At 50.8% G+C, this 13,348-nt stretch overlaps 1 protein-coding gene across 1 annotated transcript in view; it reads left to right on the forward strand.

The window, feature by feature from the left end:
• Window positions 1-509: 509 nt before the first annotated feature.
• Window positions 510-13,348, forward strand: part of ABCC3 (ATP binding cassette subfamily C member 3) — a 75,186-nt gene continuing 62,347 nt past the window's right edge. The window contains exon 1 of the mRNA XM_023511270.1: window positions 510-554. Coding sequence (XP_023367038.1) covers window positions 510-554 — 45 coding nt within the window. The remainder of the gene's footprint in view (window positions 555-13,348) is intronic.

A 13,348-nucleotide genomic window follows, 5' to 3' on the forward strand; every position in this document is an offset into this window, starting at 1 on the left:
CCCTTCCCATTGACAGATAAGGAAATCCATGTCCCAAGATGACTCTGATCACCTCACAATCCATCTCTAAGAGAGGAATGCTAAATCTCTCTGTGTGTCCTCCTGATTGGGCTGGGCGCCCACGGAGTTGTTGGGAGTGTGTGTGAGAGCCTGTGTACTCCAGTTTCCCCCTTGGAAACACTCTGCTCCGGGGCTCTCAGCCTCAGTATCTGGAGGGGCAACTCTGAGGCAGGGTCCAGGGGCCACTGGAAGGGGCTGTCCCCGTGTCAACGGCTCCTCCACCTCGCTCCAAAGTCCCTCCCAGCACGGCAGTTTTGGGGAGGCGCTGTGGTAACCCGCCAAAACAGAGGCAGGAGCCTGACCCAAAGAGCCTTGGGGTAGGGCTCCACGTCTGGGCGGGGCTCAGGGTGCGGGGAGGCGTCTCCCAGGCAGCCCACAGCTCCAGGCCCCAGCAGCGCTGGTCACACTGCGCTCGCCTTCCTTCCTCGCTGCTGCCACCCCTCGCCCCCATGGACGCCCTGTGTGGCTCCGGGGAGCTCGGCTCCAAGTTCTGGGTAAGGCGCGGGGCTCAGGGGTCACGGTGGCTGGGGGCCAGCAACTGTCTTAGGACGGAGGGCGTGGCCCTGAAACTGTGTAGGCGACTAGGAGGGGGCCTTGGGGCACTGGTGGCAGAGGGGGTATGCTTTGTCCGCGCCCTGGCCCCCCTCACAGCCAGGTCCCACGCAGTGTCCTGCTCCGCCCTCCTGGCCGCACAGAGAAGCCCACGAGGCACCCCGGGAGTGGGAAAGTGAGTGCCTCCACTTTCTGCTTTGCTCCAGCCCCTCTGTCGCGTGCATGAGGAACGTTTTACCATTAGCCGGTTCCTACCTGACCCTTCCGCTGCAGACGAGGGCTTGTTGCCCCGCCCCCCGTTCTGGGACCCCCGCCCCCCCCAAGGCATCCAGAGCGCCTGCTCAACCAGGTTCTTTGGGAGGCGGCTGTGCAGACGCTCACCTTTCTTGGGAAAGGTTCCTGCCACCTTCCTCTGTTTGGGAAAGAGCCAGCCAGCGGCAGGTCGGAGAGCTATCCATCCTTACCACCCAGGACTCCGGAGGGAGAGGCAGACCCCACTGCGGTACAGGGAATCAGGACTGCCCTAGTCCAGCCCTCTCCCTCCCCTTTTACAGCTGGAGAAAGGAAGTCCCAGAGAGAGGAAGGCACTTGTCAGAAGTTATCCAGTTCAAGGAAGGCAGAGCTGGGGTAGAAAAGCCGGCCATTTGTGACTTAACCCAGATCCCTTTCTCAGACAGGCTGCTGATCCCAGGCCCCCCAGACAGTTGGAATGCATTAAATGTATACAGACTAAGGGCTTTCTTACCAGCTTTCAAAAGCCACTTGCCTCTGTGCAAGTGATAGTGTGATGTTTGTCTTAGAGATGGAGACAGGGGGGTTATGGATTAAAGGGGTTTATCTGTGGTTATCCAGGGGTGCCCACCATAGGCTGATCTGAAATCCAGAACCCTTAATCCCAATCTCTAAGTCTTTTTCCCATTTTGAGTATACAGGGACACTCAAAAAATGTATACACATTTTAAGAAAGCAAAAATCTGTATTGAAATTGTAATACTCAATATATACCCATAATGTTTCCCCCACCCCCCCAAGGACCCATAGTGTTTTTTTATCTCATATAACGTATCTTGTAGAGAGTAGCTCTCGTAATTGGAGAAATCAAATGTGATTCTAATATTACAATGTTAGTATAGTGTCTTCCTTCTGAAAATGTGTATACATTTGTGGGGCACCCTCCGGATATGATCTGTGTGTGTATGTACATGCCCCTAGGGTCTTACCATAGGTGTGTGCATAAGTTTAAAATCTTGGGCTGTGTTTGGGGTAGGCTGACGGCATTGCATAGTTTTTGAAATGTGGGACAAAGGTAAAATATTGTTTTTTGGGTTCTCTCTTTTCCTCTGGGTGACCAACAGGTTAAACTGAGGATGGTGCCATTTCTCTGTCACTGCCCTTCTTTTTGGCCCCACGGAAACCTCATTTATTATTCAGCTTGGACTGTCCACTTGTCGCCAGGGTCCAGAGGTTGTGCCCTTGTCACATAAGTATAGTTCCTTTCACTGTTCACTTGACTATGACATGGTCATAGGGTCTGGAGTGCTTAAGCAGAGAATCAAGAGGGAAGTGTATCCAAGCCTCAGGTACAAGGACCCTTGTTCCTGGGTGGACAGCTTAACCTTGGGAGCTAGAGATTGTTCAGAGATAGTAATCTGCTCTCAAAGAACCTAGAGTTAGAGAATTCAAGACTCTCTTTTTGTCCCAAGTTCAGAGATCCTTTAGTTTTACCCTTCTATGTGATTGGAGAGTGAAGAAAGTCAGAGCTTGGGGGCTAGTCCAATCCTTCCTTATAGAAATGAGGACACTGGGCTCAGTGCCAATAGCTCAGCAACTAGGGCACCAGCCATATACACTGGAGCTGGCAGGTTCAAATCCAGCCTGGGCCTGACAAACAACAATGACAATTACAACCAAAAAAAAAAAAATAGCCGGGTGTTGTGGTGGGCACCTATAGTCCCAGCTACTTGGAAAGCTGAGGCAAGAGAATCACTTAAGCCCAAGAGTTTGAGGTCGAGGTGAGCTGTGACACCATGGCACTCTACCAAGAGTGACATAGTGAAACTCTGTCTCAAAAAAAAAAGAAAGAAAGAAAAAGAAATGGGGACAGTGAGGCCAGGAGAGAATGGTCACACGCCAATCAATTACAGAGTGCTCGAATGGGAAATAAGATCCCTCCCAAAATAGTTCCAACCTTACCATTGCCTGACATTGCACCTTTGGGCTTCTGAGTCCTCTGGCCCCTGAACTTTTTGCTGCTCAGGAGCATGCCAGTGATGGTCAGCTCATCTATATTATGAAACTCTTGTGGGACCTCTGCTTGGACACCTTAAATGGTAGGAAAGTGACTACTCCCTTTCCCACCCCATCTCTAAACATCTTTCACATGATCTTGGCTCCTAAGAGCTATTCCAGGCCACATCTAGGGTGGCTGGTGAGTGGAAGCGGGGAGTGGAGGTGACAGGAAGGACCCAATCTCACCTCTGAGCATTTGAATTGCTGAGAAGAGAAAGGCTGAGACTAGCAACTCACCTGTAACTCAGTGACACACAGAGTCTGGGTGACTCTCACTTGCAGTGTGCCATGCTGTGTTTCCTTGGCACTGCATACAATTCAGTCACTCTTCCCCCAGGACCTTTTACCTTAGGGGCCTATTGATGACACCCCCTACTGGGGGAAGTAGTTCAAGGTAGCCAGGAAGTACCTGAACCAAGAATGAAAATGGGGTGAAAAGGAGGGAGAGGGGATGGGGTGGGGTGTTCATTCCCCTCTAGGATACTTGTTCCCCAAGACATCCACCAGCTTAGCCTCATAGCCTTAGTTTCTCCACCTGTGACATGGGGAAATAACCTACCTCCAACCCCCACCTCACAAGATTTTCACAAGGAGCAAATGTGATAGGGAACGTGACATGATCTTAAGAACTCAGAAACTCTCTCTAGGTAGCAAGTTCTGACACTCCAGGAAGAGGACAGAGGAGAAAGAGAAGTGAAGTTAAAAGGGAATGTTAAACCTGGGGAAACCTATAGGAAAAGGGCTGGCAGGGCTGCTGGGCCAGAGGGTCCAGGTTAGCTCTTTTCTGGGGCCAGGGGAGCTGAACTTGGCTAGATCTGAGGGTAGGAGACTCAGGTGACTTGTGACCCTGGGACATATGCATGGACATCTGTGTATTTACACATATTACCTGCTGGGTATATGAATTATCTCTCTGTCTGAATCCTCTCTCTCATCTCTGTCCACTTTGTACAAGGTTGCCAAGATCTCTGAGCATGCCTTGGGAGTTTTTGTGGAAATAAATTTCAAAAGAGGGGGGTGAGGGGGGATAAATTTCCAAAGAGTGAATCATGCGACCAAACTATTCATGAGGTCAGAGGTGCCTCTAGAACAAGGGAGGTGGTGAGGTCCCTTCACTCTGCCCTCTGTCCCCTGCCTGGAGGATTACTCTCTTGTTTTGAGTATTAGAGGTTGGGATGCACTTGAGTGGCAAAGAGAAAATATGGAGGAGGAGCCTGAGCTGTTTACTTTCAGATAAACACCCTTTTGTTTAATTAACCTTGATCTGATGGCCCCAGGAAGCACAGAAATCTGAAGATCCTGACCATAAAAGTTGTCCAAAGATGGCACTGATTGCCTGAGAACCAGGGAGCTCCTGGTCACCAGGGATATGTAAGCACATAGTTAGTGACCACTTGGTGGGAATGCTGGAGAGAAGATTCAGGGAAGGAGCTGGGGTCCTGAGAGTCTGTGACCAACTAACTAACTGGGAAGAGGGAAGATGTGGCTAATGAGGATTCACCAAATCCTCCTCTGAAATTTCCAGACTCCCCTTTCCTGGGCACTTTCCACGCTCTGGACATGGAGCAGCAGCTAAGAAACCCACGAGTCTCCCTCTGGTCAGGCCCGTGTAGGGAAGGTGCCCTTACTACTCTCTTTGCTGTTCACCCACCCTGGGGAGGAAGAGCCCCGGCCCCTTGGAGGCTAAGCTCCCTGGGTCTCTTGCTTTGCTCTAGCTAGTCCCCATTCACTTATGCACTTTGTGACGTTAGGCAAATTACTCACTTTCCCTGGGCCCAGCTGTGCTTAGGAGGGGGTCCAGGGTCTGGAGTTGCCTGGTGATTATTCTGGGAGTTGCACCTTGGGTTCAGGGGCTGAGGCCATGATTAAGGCCCTCCAAGCCTCACAGCTCCTGGGAATCAGGATCACCTCTGCTTCCTGGTAGGCAGCCGTCAGAGTACATGAGTAAGAGACAGGGCTCCAATGTCAATGTATTTCAGCTCTCAAATGGAGACGGTGACCTGCAAAGCTATGGGGAAACTGGTAGAAACAGGCAGCTGAGACCCCCTGAGGGGGTCAGGTGGGTGGGAAGTGGATGGGTGTCCATGAGGACAGGCCTATTAGTTCTGTATTCTGTAGTTTACAGTATTTGTGCTGTCTAGAGTAATGTCTGGCAAGGAGAAGGCACTTGGCACCCAAGTGGACTTCCAGTTGAGTGTAAAATGAAGGTGAAGACAGGGTCAGTGGAGGTCATTTCCTGGATCCCATGCCACTCTCTAAACTCCCCAGGGCAGGATGGACTATCCATTCCCAAGGCTTTCCAGCATTCCTTTCTGATACCCAAGCCCTTGCCAGCTGGGAAGCGGGAACTGGCCCATAGTCTCCTCCCCAGCCGTCACCCACACAGTTTCCACAGCAACAATAGCTTCCTTAATAATGTGATTAAACAGCTGGATGGGGCTGATAAGGGGAAAGCCCCTAGAATGGACCCCGCAGCAGATGCCCCTGCCTGGCCACTGAGGCTGAAATCCCTGCAGATTCAAATAGGCGGCAGGTGGGGGTGAGGACCCTGGAGCTTTCTGCTCTGGCTCTGCCAGGGACCTTCAGCCCTCTGGGCTCAGGTCCATTGACAGGCTCTGTCATGAGAAAAGTCATTACTTCCTTAATCCTGCGTGGTGGGGGAAGGGGGAAGCCACCAGTGCTGTGCAGCTCCTGAGGTCACAGATCGGGATGGGATTGACTGACAAATCACTTGTCTCAGCAGAAATAGGGGTGCAGAAAGGGTAGAGCATGTTCTGTCTCCATTTATCCTCGCTTGGCTGCTTTGGCCAAAACAGGAAGCTTTGGAAGGCCCAGGGGTCCAAAACTGTCTGTACTGGGTTAGTCTGTGGCTCACAGGCCCAAGAGGCCAATCTGCTCCAGAAGGGGCCTGCCAGCCCAGGATGACTCTGGTTCATGGAGCTCCGCTGTGGGCCAGGATTCACATTTCATATTCATGGCAGGCAGCTGAGACCCAGGGAGTCTAGCTCCAAAGTTGCAGCCCCTAACCACAAGGTTACACTCCACTGCCCCTATGCTCTGTAGGGCTCCAGCATGATGTCCCACTTTGGGAACAGAACACATAAATCCAGATCACCTTTCAGCCAGGCAGCCACCCTGGTATCACCTGCTTTTTCTCACGGAGTTGAGGGAGAGGGGCTGCCAACACCTGGGCAGGGGACGAGCTGGGGCTATAGGAGCCCCAGGACTAAAAACCTGAATATCCAGTTAGAAGGGGAAATCCAATTTCAGGGTTAAGCCTCTGTTCCCACCTCCATCCAACCCTCTGCCAACCTGACCCCTGGACCTGCGCCAGAAACAGGTTCAGGTCGGGGAAGGACCACAACAACTACCAGGGCTCATCCCCTGCCCCCAGGGTCCTGCTCCATCTGCTGCCCCTGGGACAGCCCCTCCAGGGAGGGGCAGATACAGCCCAGACACTCTGGTCTTCTGAGAGGTCAGCTGTAGTCCCTGCTAGGACTTCCCTCCCTGGAGGCCTGCCTGATGCTTCAAGGCCATTTCACTGTCTAGGGGCAAGAAGCAAGATTGGCAAAACTCCCTCCCGAATGCCACTTCCCTGACTCACTTCCTTCCCTAAGTCTCCTACCCTCAGAAACCCAGGCCCAGGGAACTATGGGGGAACAGCAGGGCTGGGGAGAAACCAGCCTGGGGCCACAGGGAACAAATCCCCTAGCCAGAAGCCAAGAGTTCAGAGGTCAAAGCTGACCAGAATTCACTGCCCCCAGGTGGAATGGAGGAAGGGAATTCGAGACACCCAGCAAGGACAGGGTTCTTGGGAGCAGGTGTGAGCTCTGGAATAAGATGCAGGGATGGGGTTGGGAGATGGTTGGGAGTGAGTTAAGATTTTAATTCAGAAGGCAAGATTGGAGAGGGTGAGAGCTGAGCAGAAATGTGCAGGTGATGAACCAGAGAGGGAGACCCGAGAGCACAGGAGCAGGCCTGGGTGTGGGGGCTGACAGAGGGGAGTGGGAAGATAAGAATACAACAGGAGCACTCAGTGGCCTTGACCAGAAGAATGATTGGAAGTGCTGTCAGCTCAGGTTCCACAGGGGGCTGTCTCTGCTGCTGTGCTGGAAAGACAAGGGCGCTATGGCAGAGCAGGAAGGCCAGCCAGATGGCAGGGGGCAGGGGCAGTGCAGACAGAGAGAGAAAGAGAGACAGAGAGGTGGGGAGAGACAGACACATGGAGACAGAGAGGGAGATGGGGAGAGACAGACATGCACACATACACAGAGACAGACAGACAGAGGCAGAGTGAGAGAGAGAAAGAGATAGAACATGCACATGTATGCAGAGACAGAGAGATGGAGGGAGAGGCAAAGAGAGACAGAGAGAGAGACATATACACAGAGAAAGAGACAGGCACAGAGAAAAAGAGAGAAAGACAGGGAGAGACATACACACAGAGAGAGAGACAGAAAGGGAGGGGAGAAAGAGAGAGGAGAGGCGCTGGGAGACACGATCAATTCTGGGTCTTCCATGGTGGGCCAGGAGATGCTGCCTCTTTACAGATGAGAACAGTAGAGCACAGCACTGCCGGGTTGTTCAGCATAATAATCTGAGGGTAGAGTGGCAGGGTTTGCTGGGGGGTGGGATGTGGGGGATGGGAAAAGGAGAAGAAGCAAGGATGACTCCCAAGGACTCTGGCCTGGGAGAGGAGGAAGGAAGAAGGAGTTGCCATCTCCCAGGGCAGGCAGGCCAGAGGAGGTACATGGTCAAGAGCTCAGTTGCAGAATTGTCATGTGTGACATGTCCCACAGATGTCCTAGCAAGAGCTCTGGGGCACACAGTCAGGATATAGGTGTGGGCAGGTACCTTCTGCCCCCTAGGGAGGGCCTTACCTATAGGGACATGCTTATTTGAAGGAAAGGAGCCCCAGCGGGACCTCCCTGTGGTCAGAGTAGCTACCCGTCATCACACCCCAGGGACTCCTGGCTGCTGCCATAAGGCAGGTGCTGCTCTGTTTAAGGCAAGATGCTTTGCTGGTCATGCTCTCCCCCGCAAGGAGGTGGCTGGGACGCTGTCATTGCTCCCATGAACATGTGGAGACCAAGCTGAGGCATGAAGGAGCTCACCCACAGTTATGTGGCGCAGAAGTGGGAGAGCCGTGCCAGGTTCCCTGCATCAGACTTGGGTTCTTCCTGTGGCCACTCCCTGCCTGCCTTAGGGAGCCATGCCGGGGCTTGCACATCCACATGGTGTTTTTCGCATGCCCTCTTGCACAGGCTCCCATCATCTGCACACAGGCTTCCTGGCCGGGCAATGCAGTTTCTGGGTCCCTCCTGTATACCTGGCCCTGTGCTGGGAGTCGGAGGGTGGCAGGCAAGGCAGGAGAATGAGGGGAGGGCACAGTGTCTACCCTTAGGAGCTCACATTGCTGTAGGAGAATTTGTCCACACACATAGGTCCAGGCAGGATGCAGCAGGGAGAAACCGCATCATGGCCTCACCAAGCCTAGGTGCCTGTCCCAGCTCCATCCTGCCCAGCCCCCTTGGACCTGTGGCCTAGCAGGTAGAGTCTACTTTCTCTTCTGTAAACTGGCTTGACCCGCCCCTCCAGTATACCTCTGGAAGTTGTTCTGAGACAACAACTGGATAATGACCGTGTAAGTGCAGCAATAAAATATTAGAGAAACATTAGGGGCCTTTATCACCCACTTAACTGGCTACAGGGATAAAACCAGGAAGAGTCAGCAGCTAGGGTGGCTCCAGAGAGATTTCCGGTAAGAAATGAGGCGTGGGCTGGGCCTAGAGAGGTGGGAAGTATACTCTAGGCCTAGAGACCTGCTGGCCTGAGTTAGGGATGGCCTTGGGACAGGCAATCTGGATGGCAACTAACTGGGGTACTTGACCCGCCCTAGTGGTGTTCCCAGCTCTGTGACCCAGTGCCCAGCCTAGGCTGGCATGTCAGAGGCTGAGCAAGAGAGTGTAGGTCCATGGCTTGCATCATTTGAGCAACTACTAAATCCTGACAGGGGCTTTCAAGTACAAGATGTACGTGGTACAATCTCTGCCTGCACTTGAGTGCAACACCCCCAGGCAGCATGTCCTCGCCGGCATGCTCCACAAGGCAGGGATGGGTTTGCCCAGTGAGGGACACGGAGCTGTATTTCAGGAAGAGTCATCTTACAGTGGTGGATAGAGGCATTGGAGGGTAGTGGCTGACCCAGAGGGGACTGGGGAGGGAAGGCAGGCTGAGCCCACCTGGGTCAATTGTAAGATTAAAATCACCAGAATGGAACTTCTCAGACCATCAATGTACTGTGCATGCATTAGCCACATCCTTCCCAAACACATCATCGATATTTCAAGATGTCTCCACTGCAGGGGTTCTACAGTGGAACTCATATTCAAAAATAACATGAGTTTTTGACTTACCCATGTTTTTACAAAAATTGCTGTAAGCAAAAAAGATTGAAAGATAGTCACAAGCCAAAATGTACATTTGAAAGAGGATGTAACTTCAAAAAAAAAAAAAAAAAAAAAAGAGCCAGGCATAGTGGCTCACACCTGTAATCCTAGCATTCTGGGAGGTACAGGCTGGAGGATCCTTTGAGCTCAGGAGTTTAAGACCAGCCTGAGCAAGAGTGAGACTCCATAGCTACTAAAAAATAGAAAAATTAGCTGAGTATTGTGGTAGGCATCTATAGTCCCAGCTACTTGGGAGGCTGAGGCAGAGGATCCCTTGAGCCCAGGAATTTGAGGTTGCTGTGAGCTAGGCTAACACCAGAGCACTCTAGCCTGAGGCAACAGAGTGAGACTATGTCTCAAAAAACAAAAACAAAACAAGAAATGTCACAATGAAATGTCGGAGTTATCAACTGTCAAACTTAGTACTTAAGTAGGGTGACCAGACGTCCGTTTTTGGCGGGACAGTCCCACTTTTTAAACAATTTGTCCTGCGTCCAGCGGCGTTTTAAAAAGTCCCGATTTTTGGAAAGAATGCACGAACGGGCGGGAGAACAGGAAGAGAATATACAGTTTTCGGCTGCCATGTGGCTATTTCACCAGAATATGAGTTTTATATTATTTTTGTTAATTTTATAATGTTAAACTGTAATAATAACAAATAATTGTTGAGAAGTGATTATCAAGAACTGCTTATCAAAGTTTACATTGTTGTCAGGCCCTGCCCCGCCCGGTCCCCTGACCTGTCCCCTGACCCACCACCCCCCATGTTGTCCGGCTTTACAAATGTTAAAATCTGGTCACCCTATACTTAAGGAAATCGTTCATTTCATACTTAATAACCTAAAATATTTACATACAATACAGGTTGAAGCATGCACAGTACTTCCCATTGGTGGGTGTTAGTATTACCATTGATTAAAGGGTTCTAAGGCAACTAAGGCAGATAAAAACTGTTCAAACTGGTCTTAAGATGTATGACCCTCTACACAAAAGGAACTACTTAAGAATACCCTTTGTCCGGGCGTTGTGGTGGGTGCCTGTTGTCCCAGCTACTTGGGAGGCGGAGGCAAGAGAATCACTTAAGCCCAAGAGTTTGAGGTTGCTGTGAGCTGTGATGCCATAACACTCTACCGAGGGTGACACAGTGAGACTCTGTCTCAAAAAAAAGAATACCCTTGGTGCGTTGAATTTCTTTCAGTTTTTTTGCTTTGATCTATATCTCTGAATTCCACATAAACCTGTATGAGTTCTGTTCAATGTGAAAAGCCAGGGCTGGGAAACTTGTATTTTTCCCTCAGTAATTTATAAAGAAAAGAGGTTTATTGGGCTCACAGATGCGCAGGAAGCATGGAGCCAGCATCTACTTCCTGGGAGGGCCTGGGGCTGCTGCCACCGGTGGCAGAAGGGGAAGGGGAGTGGAGTGTGCAGAGGACACACAGCCAAAGAGCAGAAGGAGTAGGGGTGGGGTGGAGGGATGCCAGACTCTGTTTAGTAATCAGCTCTTATGGGAATTAGTAGAGGGAGAACTCTCTCCTTACAAGAGGGTGGGTCCAAGCCTCACAAGGAATCTGCCTCTTATGAGCCGTGCCATGAGAGAAGTGAGGGAGCCAAAAATATGTATGCATACTTCTAAGCCATCTTGTTGGTCACAACCACTTAATTGGTCTCTAATAAGTTCCAAACTTTCTCTCATCTTCTTGTTGCTTCTTTTTTTTCCTTTTCTCTCTGTCACTCTCTCTCTCTCTCTCTCTCTTTTTTTTTTGAGACAGCATCTCATTTCGTCGCCCTCAGTAGAGTGTCATGACATCATAGCTCACAGCAATCTCAAATGCTAGGACTCAAGTGATTCTCTTGCCTCAGCCTCTTGAGTAGCTGGGACTCACCACAACACCCGGCTAATTTAGAGATGGGTCTTGCTCCTGCTCAGGCTGGTCTCGAACCTGTGAGCTCAGGCAATCCACCCGCCTCAGCTCCCAGAGTGGTAGGATTACAGGCGTGAGCCACTTGGCCTGGCCCCCCTTTCTGTTGTCTTCTGAGTTCTCCAACTTCTGTCCATCCTCCAGTTACAAAGCCATTTTCACATTTTCAGGTATCTTTATAGAAATACTGCTGGTACCAACTTTCTGTCTTGATCCATTTGTGTTGCTCTAAATGAATACACAAGGCTGGAGTGGCAACTATGGCTCAGTGGGTAGGGCACTGGCCCCATATGCCAAAGGTGGCAGGTTCAAACCTGGCCCCGGCCAAACTGCAACAATAACAACAAAAATAGACAGGCGTGGGTGGCTCAAGAAGTAGGACACCAGCCCCATATATCGAAGGTGATATATGGTTCAAACCTGGCCCTGGCCAAAAACTGGAAAAAAAAGAAAAAATAGTCAAGCATTGTTACGGGTGCCTGTAGTCCCCGCTACCCCAGAGGCTGAGGCAGGAGAATCGCCTAAGCCCGGGAGTTGGAGGTGGCTGTGAGCTGTGATGCTACAGTGCTCTACCGAGGGTGATAAAGTAAGACTCTGTCTCTTAAAAAAAAAAAAAAAGGAATACGAGAGGCTGGGGAATTTATGAGGAAAGAGGTTTATCTGACCCAAAGTTCTGCGGGCTGTACAAGAAACATGGAACCAGTATCTGCTGTTGGTGAAGGATTCAGAGCTTAGAGCTGCTCTGGTGGATGGGAAAGGGGAACTGAAGTCACGTGGCAGGAGAGTGGAAGCAAGGGGAGGAGGTGACAGACTCTTTTTAACATCAGCTCTCACAGGAACTAATAGACCAAGAACTCACTCATTCCTGGAGGACAGTACCAAGCCATCCTTAAGGGATCTGCCCCTACACCCTGAACAAACTCCCATTAGATCTGACCTCCAACATTGGGAATCAGATTTCCACTTGAGGGTTTGGAGGCGACAAATATTCAAACTCTATCAGCCTGGAATCCCATGGCAGATGCTCATGAAGAGGTGAAAGTCTACATTAGTATGATGGTTGTGGGGCTAAGAAGGAGCGATCGGGGGGAGATATTATCACCCAATGTTACCCTTAAAGAAACCAAGGCCCAGAGAGGTGAGAGGTTAAACACCTTGCCCAAGGTCACACAGCTTAAAAGAGGTTAAGCCAGAACTCAGACACCAGTCTGTTCAGCTGCTCTGCCTCTACCAGGAATCAACAGAACCTGTGTCCTGATCGGTGTCATGGTGGCTGGGAGAATGGTGGTGCCCTTGGCAGAGGCAGGCAAGGCCAGGAGAGGGGCTGGTCCTGGCAGGGAGTAGACAAGCTTAGGACGAGAGGTGTTGAATATGAGGTAGCCGAGGACAGATGGAAAGCCATCTGAGAGGCAGCAGGAAATGGGGGCTGAGGCTCAGGAGGTGATTTGAGCTGTTGATCTGGATTTGGTGCTCCTCAGTATGATTTGTGAGCAATGATAGGGAGAGAGCCAAGGACCACCAAGGTCAGAACTTGGGGGCTAGGGCCTATGTCCGCAGGCTGACCTTCGGAGGAAGAAAAGGCGACAGTGAAGAATGCCAAGAAACCAGGAAGACCGTGAAAGAGTTGTTCCCAAGGAATGGGGGAAAGCTTGCTCTGTTGCAGGGAGGTATGGAGAGGTCGTGCATAAAAGCTAAAAGGGGACTATTTAATTTGCAGATGGAGGGACTTCAGTTCCATAGGGTGGGCTGAATATGGGACTTTATCCCCCACCTTCCTTATTTTCTGCAGAAATGACAGTGAGAAATAAAAGATGTAAACTTACAAGGACAAAGAGAATAGGAGACAACAGATAAGACATCAACACCTTTTGGAAGGTGGAAAACAGGTGGAGGGGTAATCACTGACACAGTACAGGGAAGATGCTGAAACTGAAGGCCATTTGGAGTCTCGAAAAGCAGAAGGCAGGGAGAAGGGGCAAGGTGTAAGCAGGTTCTGACTGGGAGAATGCGTAAGGAGAGGCAAAACCCTTGGTTAAGCCCTCTCAAAGCCAGGTAATTCCCAGCCATCCTGATAGAAGA

The sequence above is a fragment of the Otolemur garnettii genome, unplaced genomic scaffold (assembly GCF_000181295.1).
Source record: "Otolemur garnettii isolate 467f Iridium unplaced genomic scaffold, OtoGar3 scaffold00018, whole genome shotgun sequence".
NCBI lineage: Eukaryota > Metazoa > Chordata > Mammalia > Primates > Galagidae > Otolemur > Otolemur garnettii.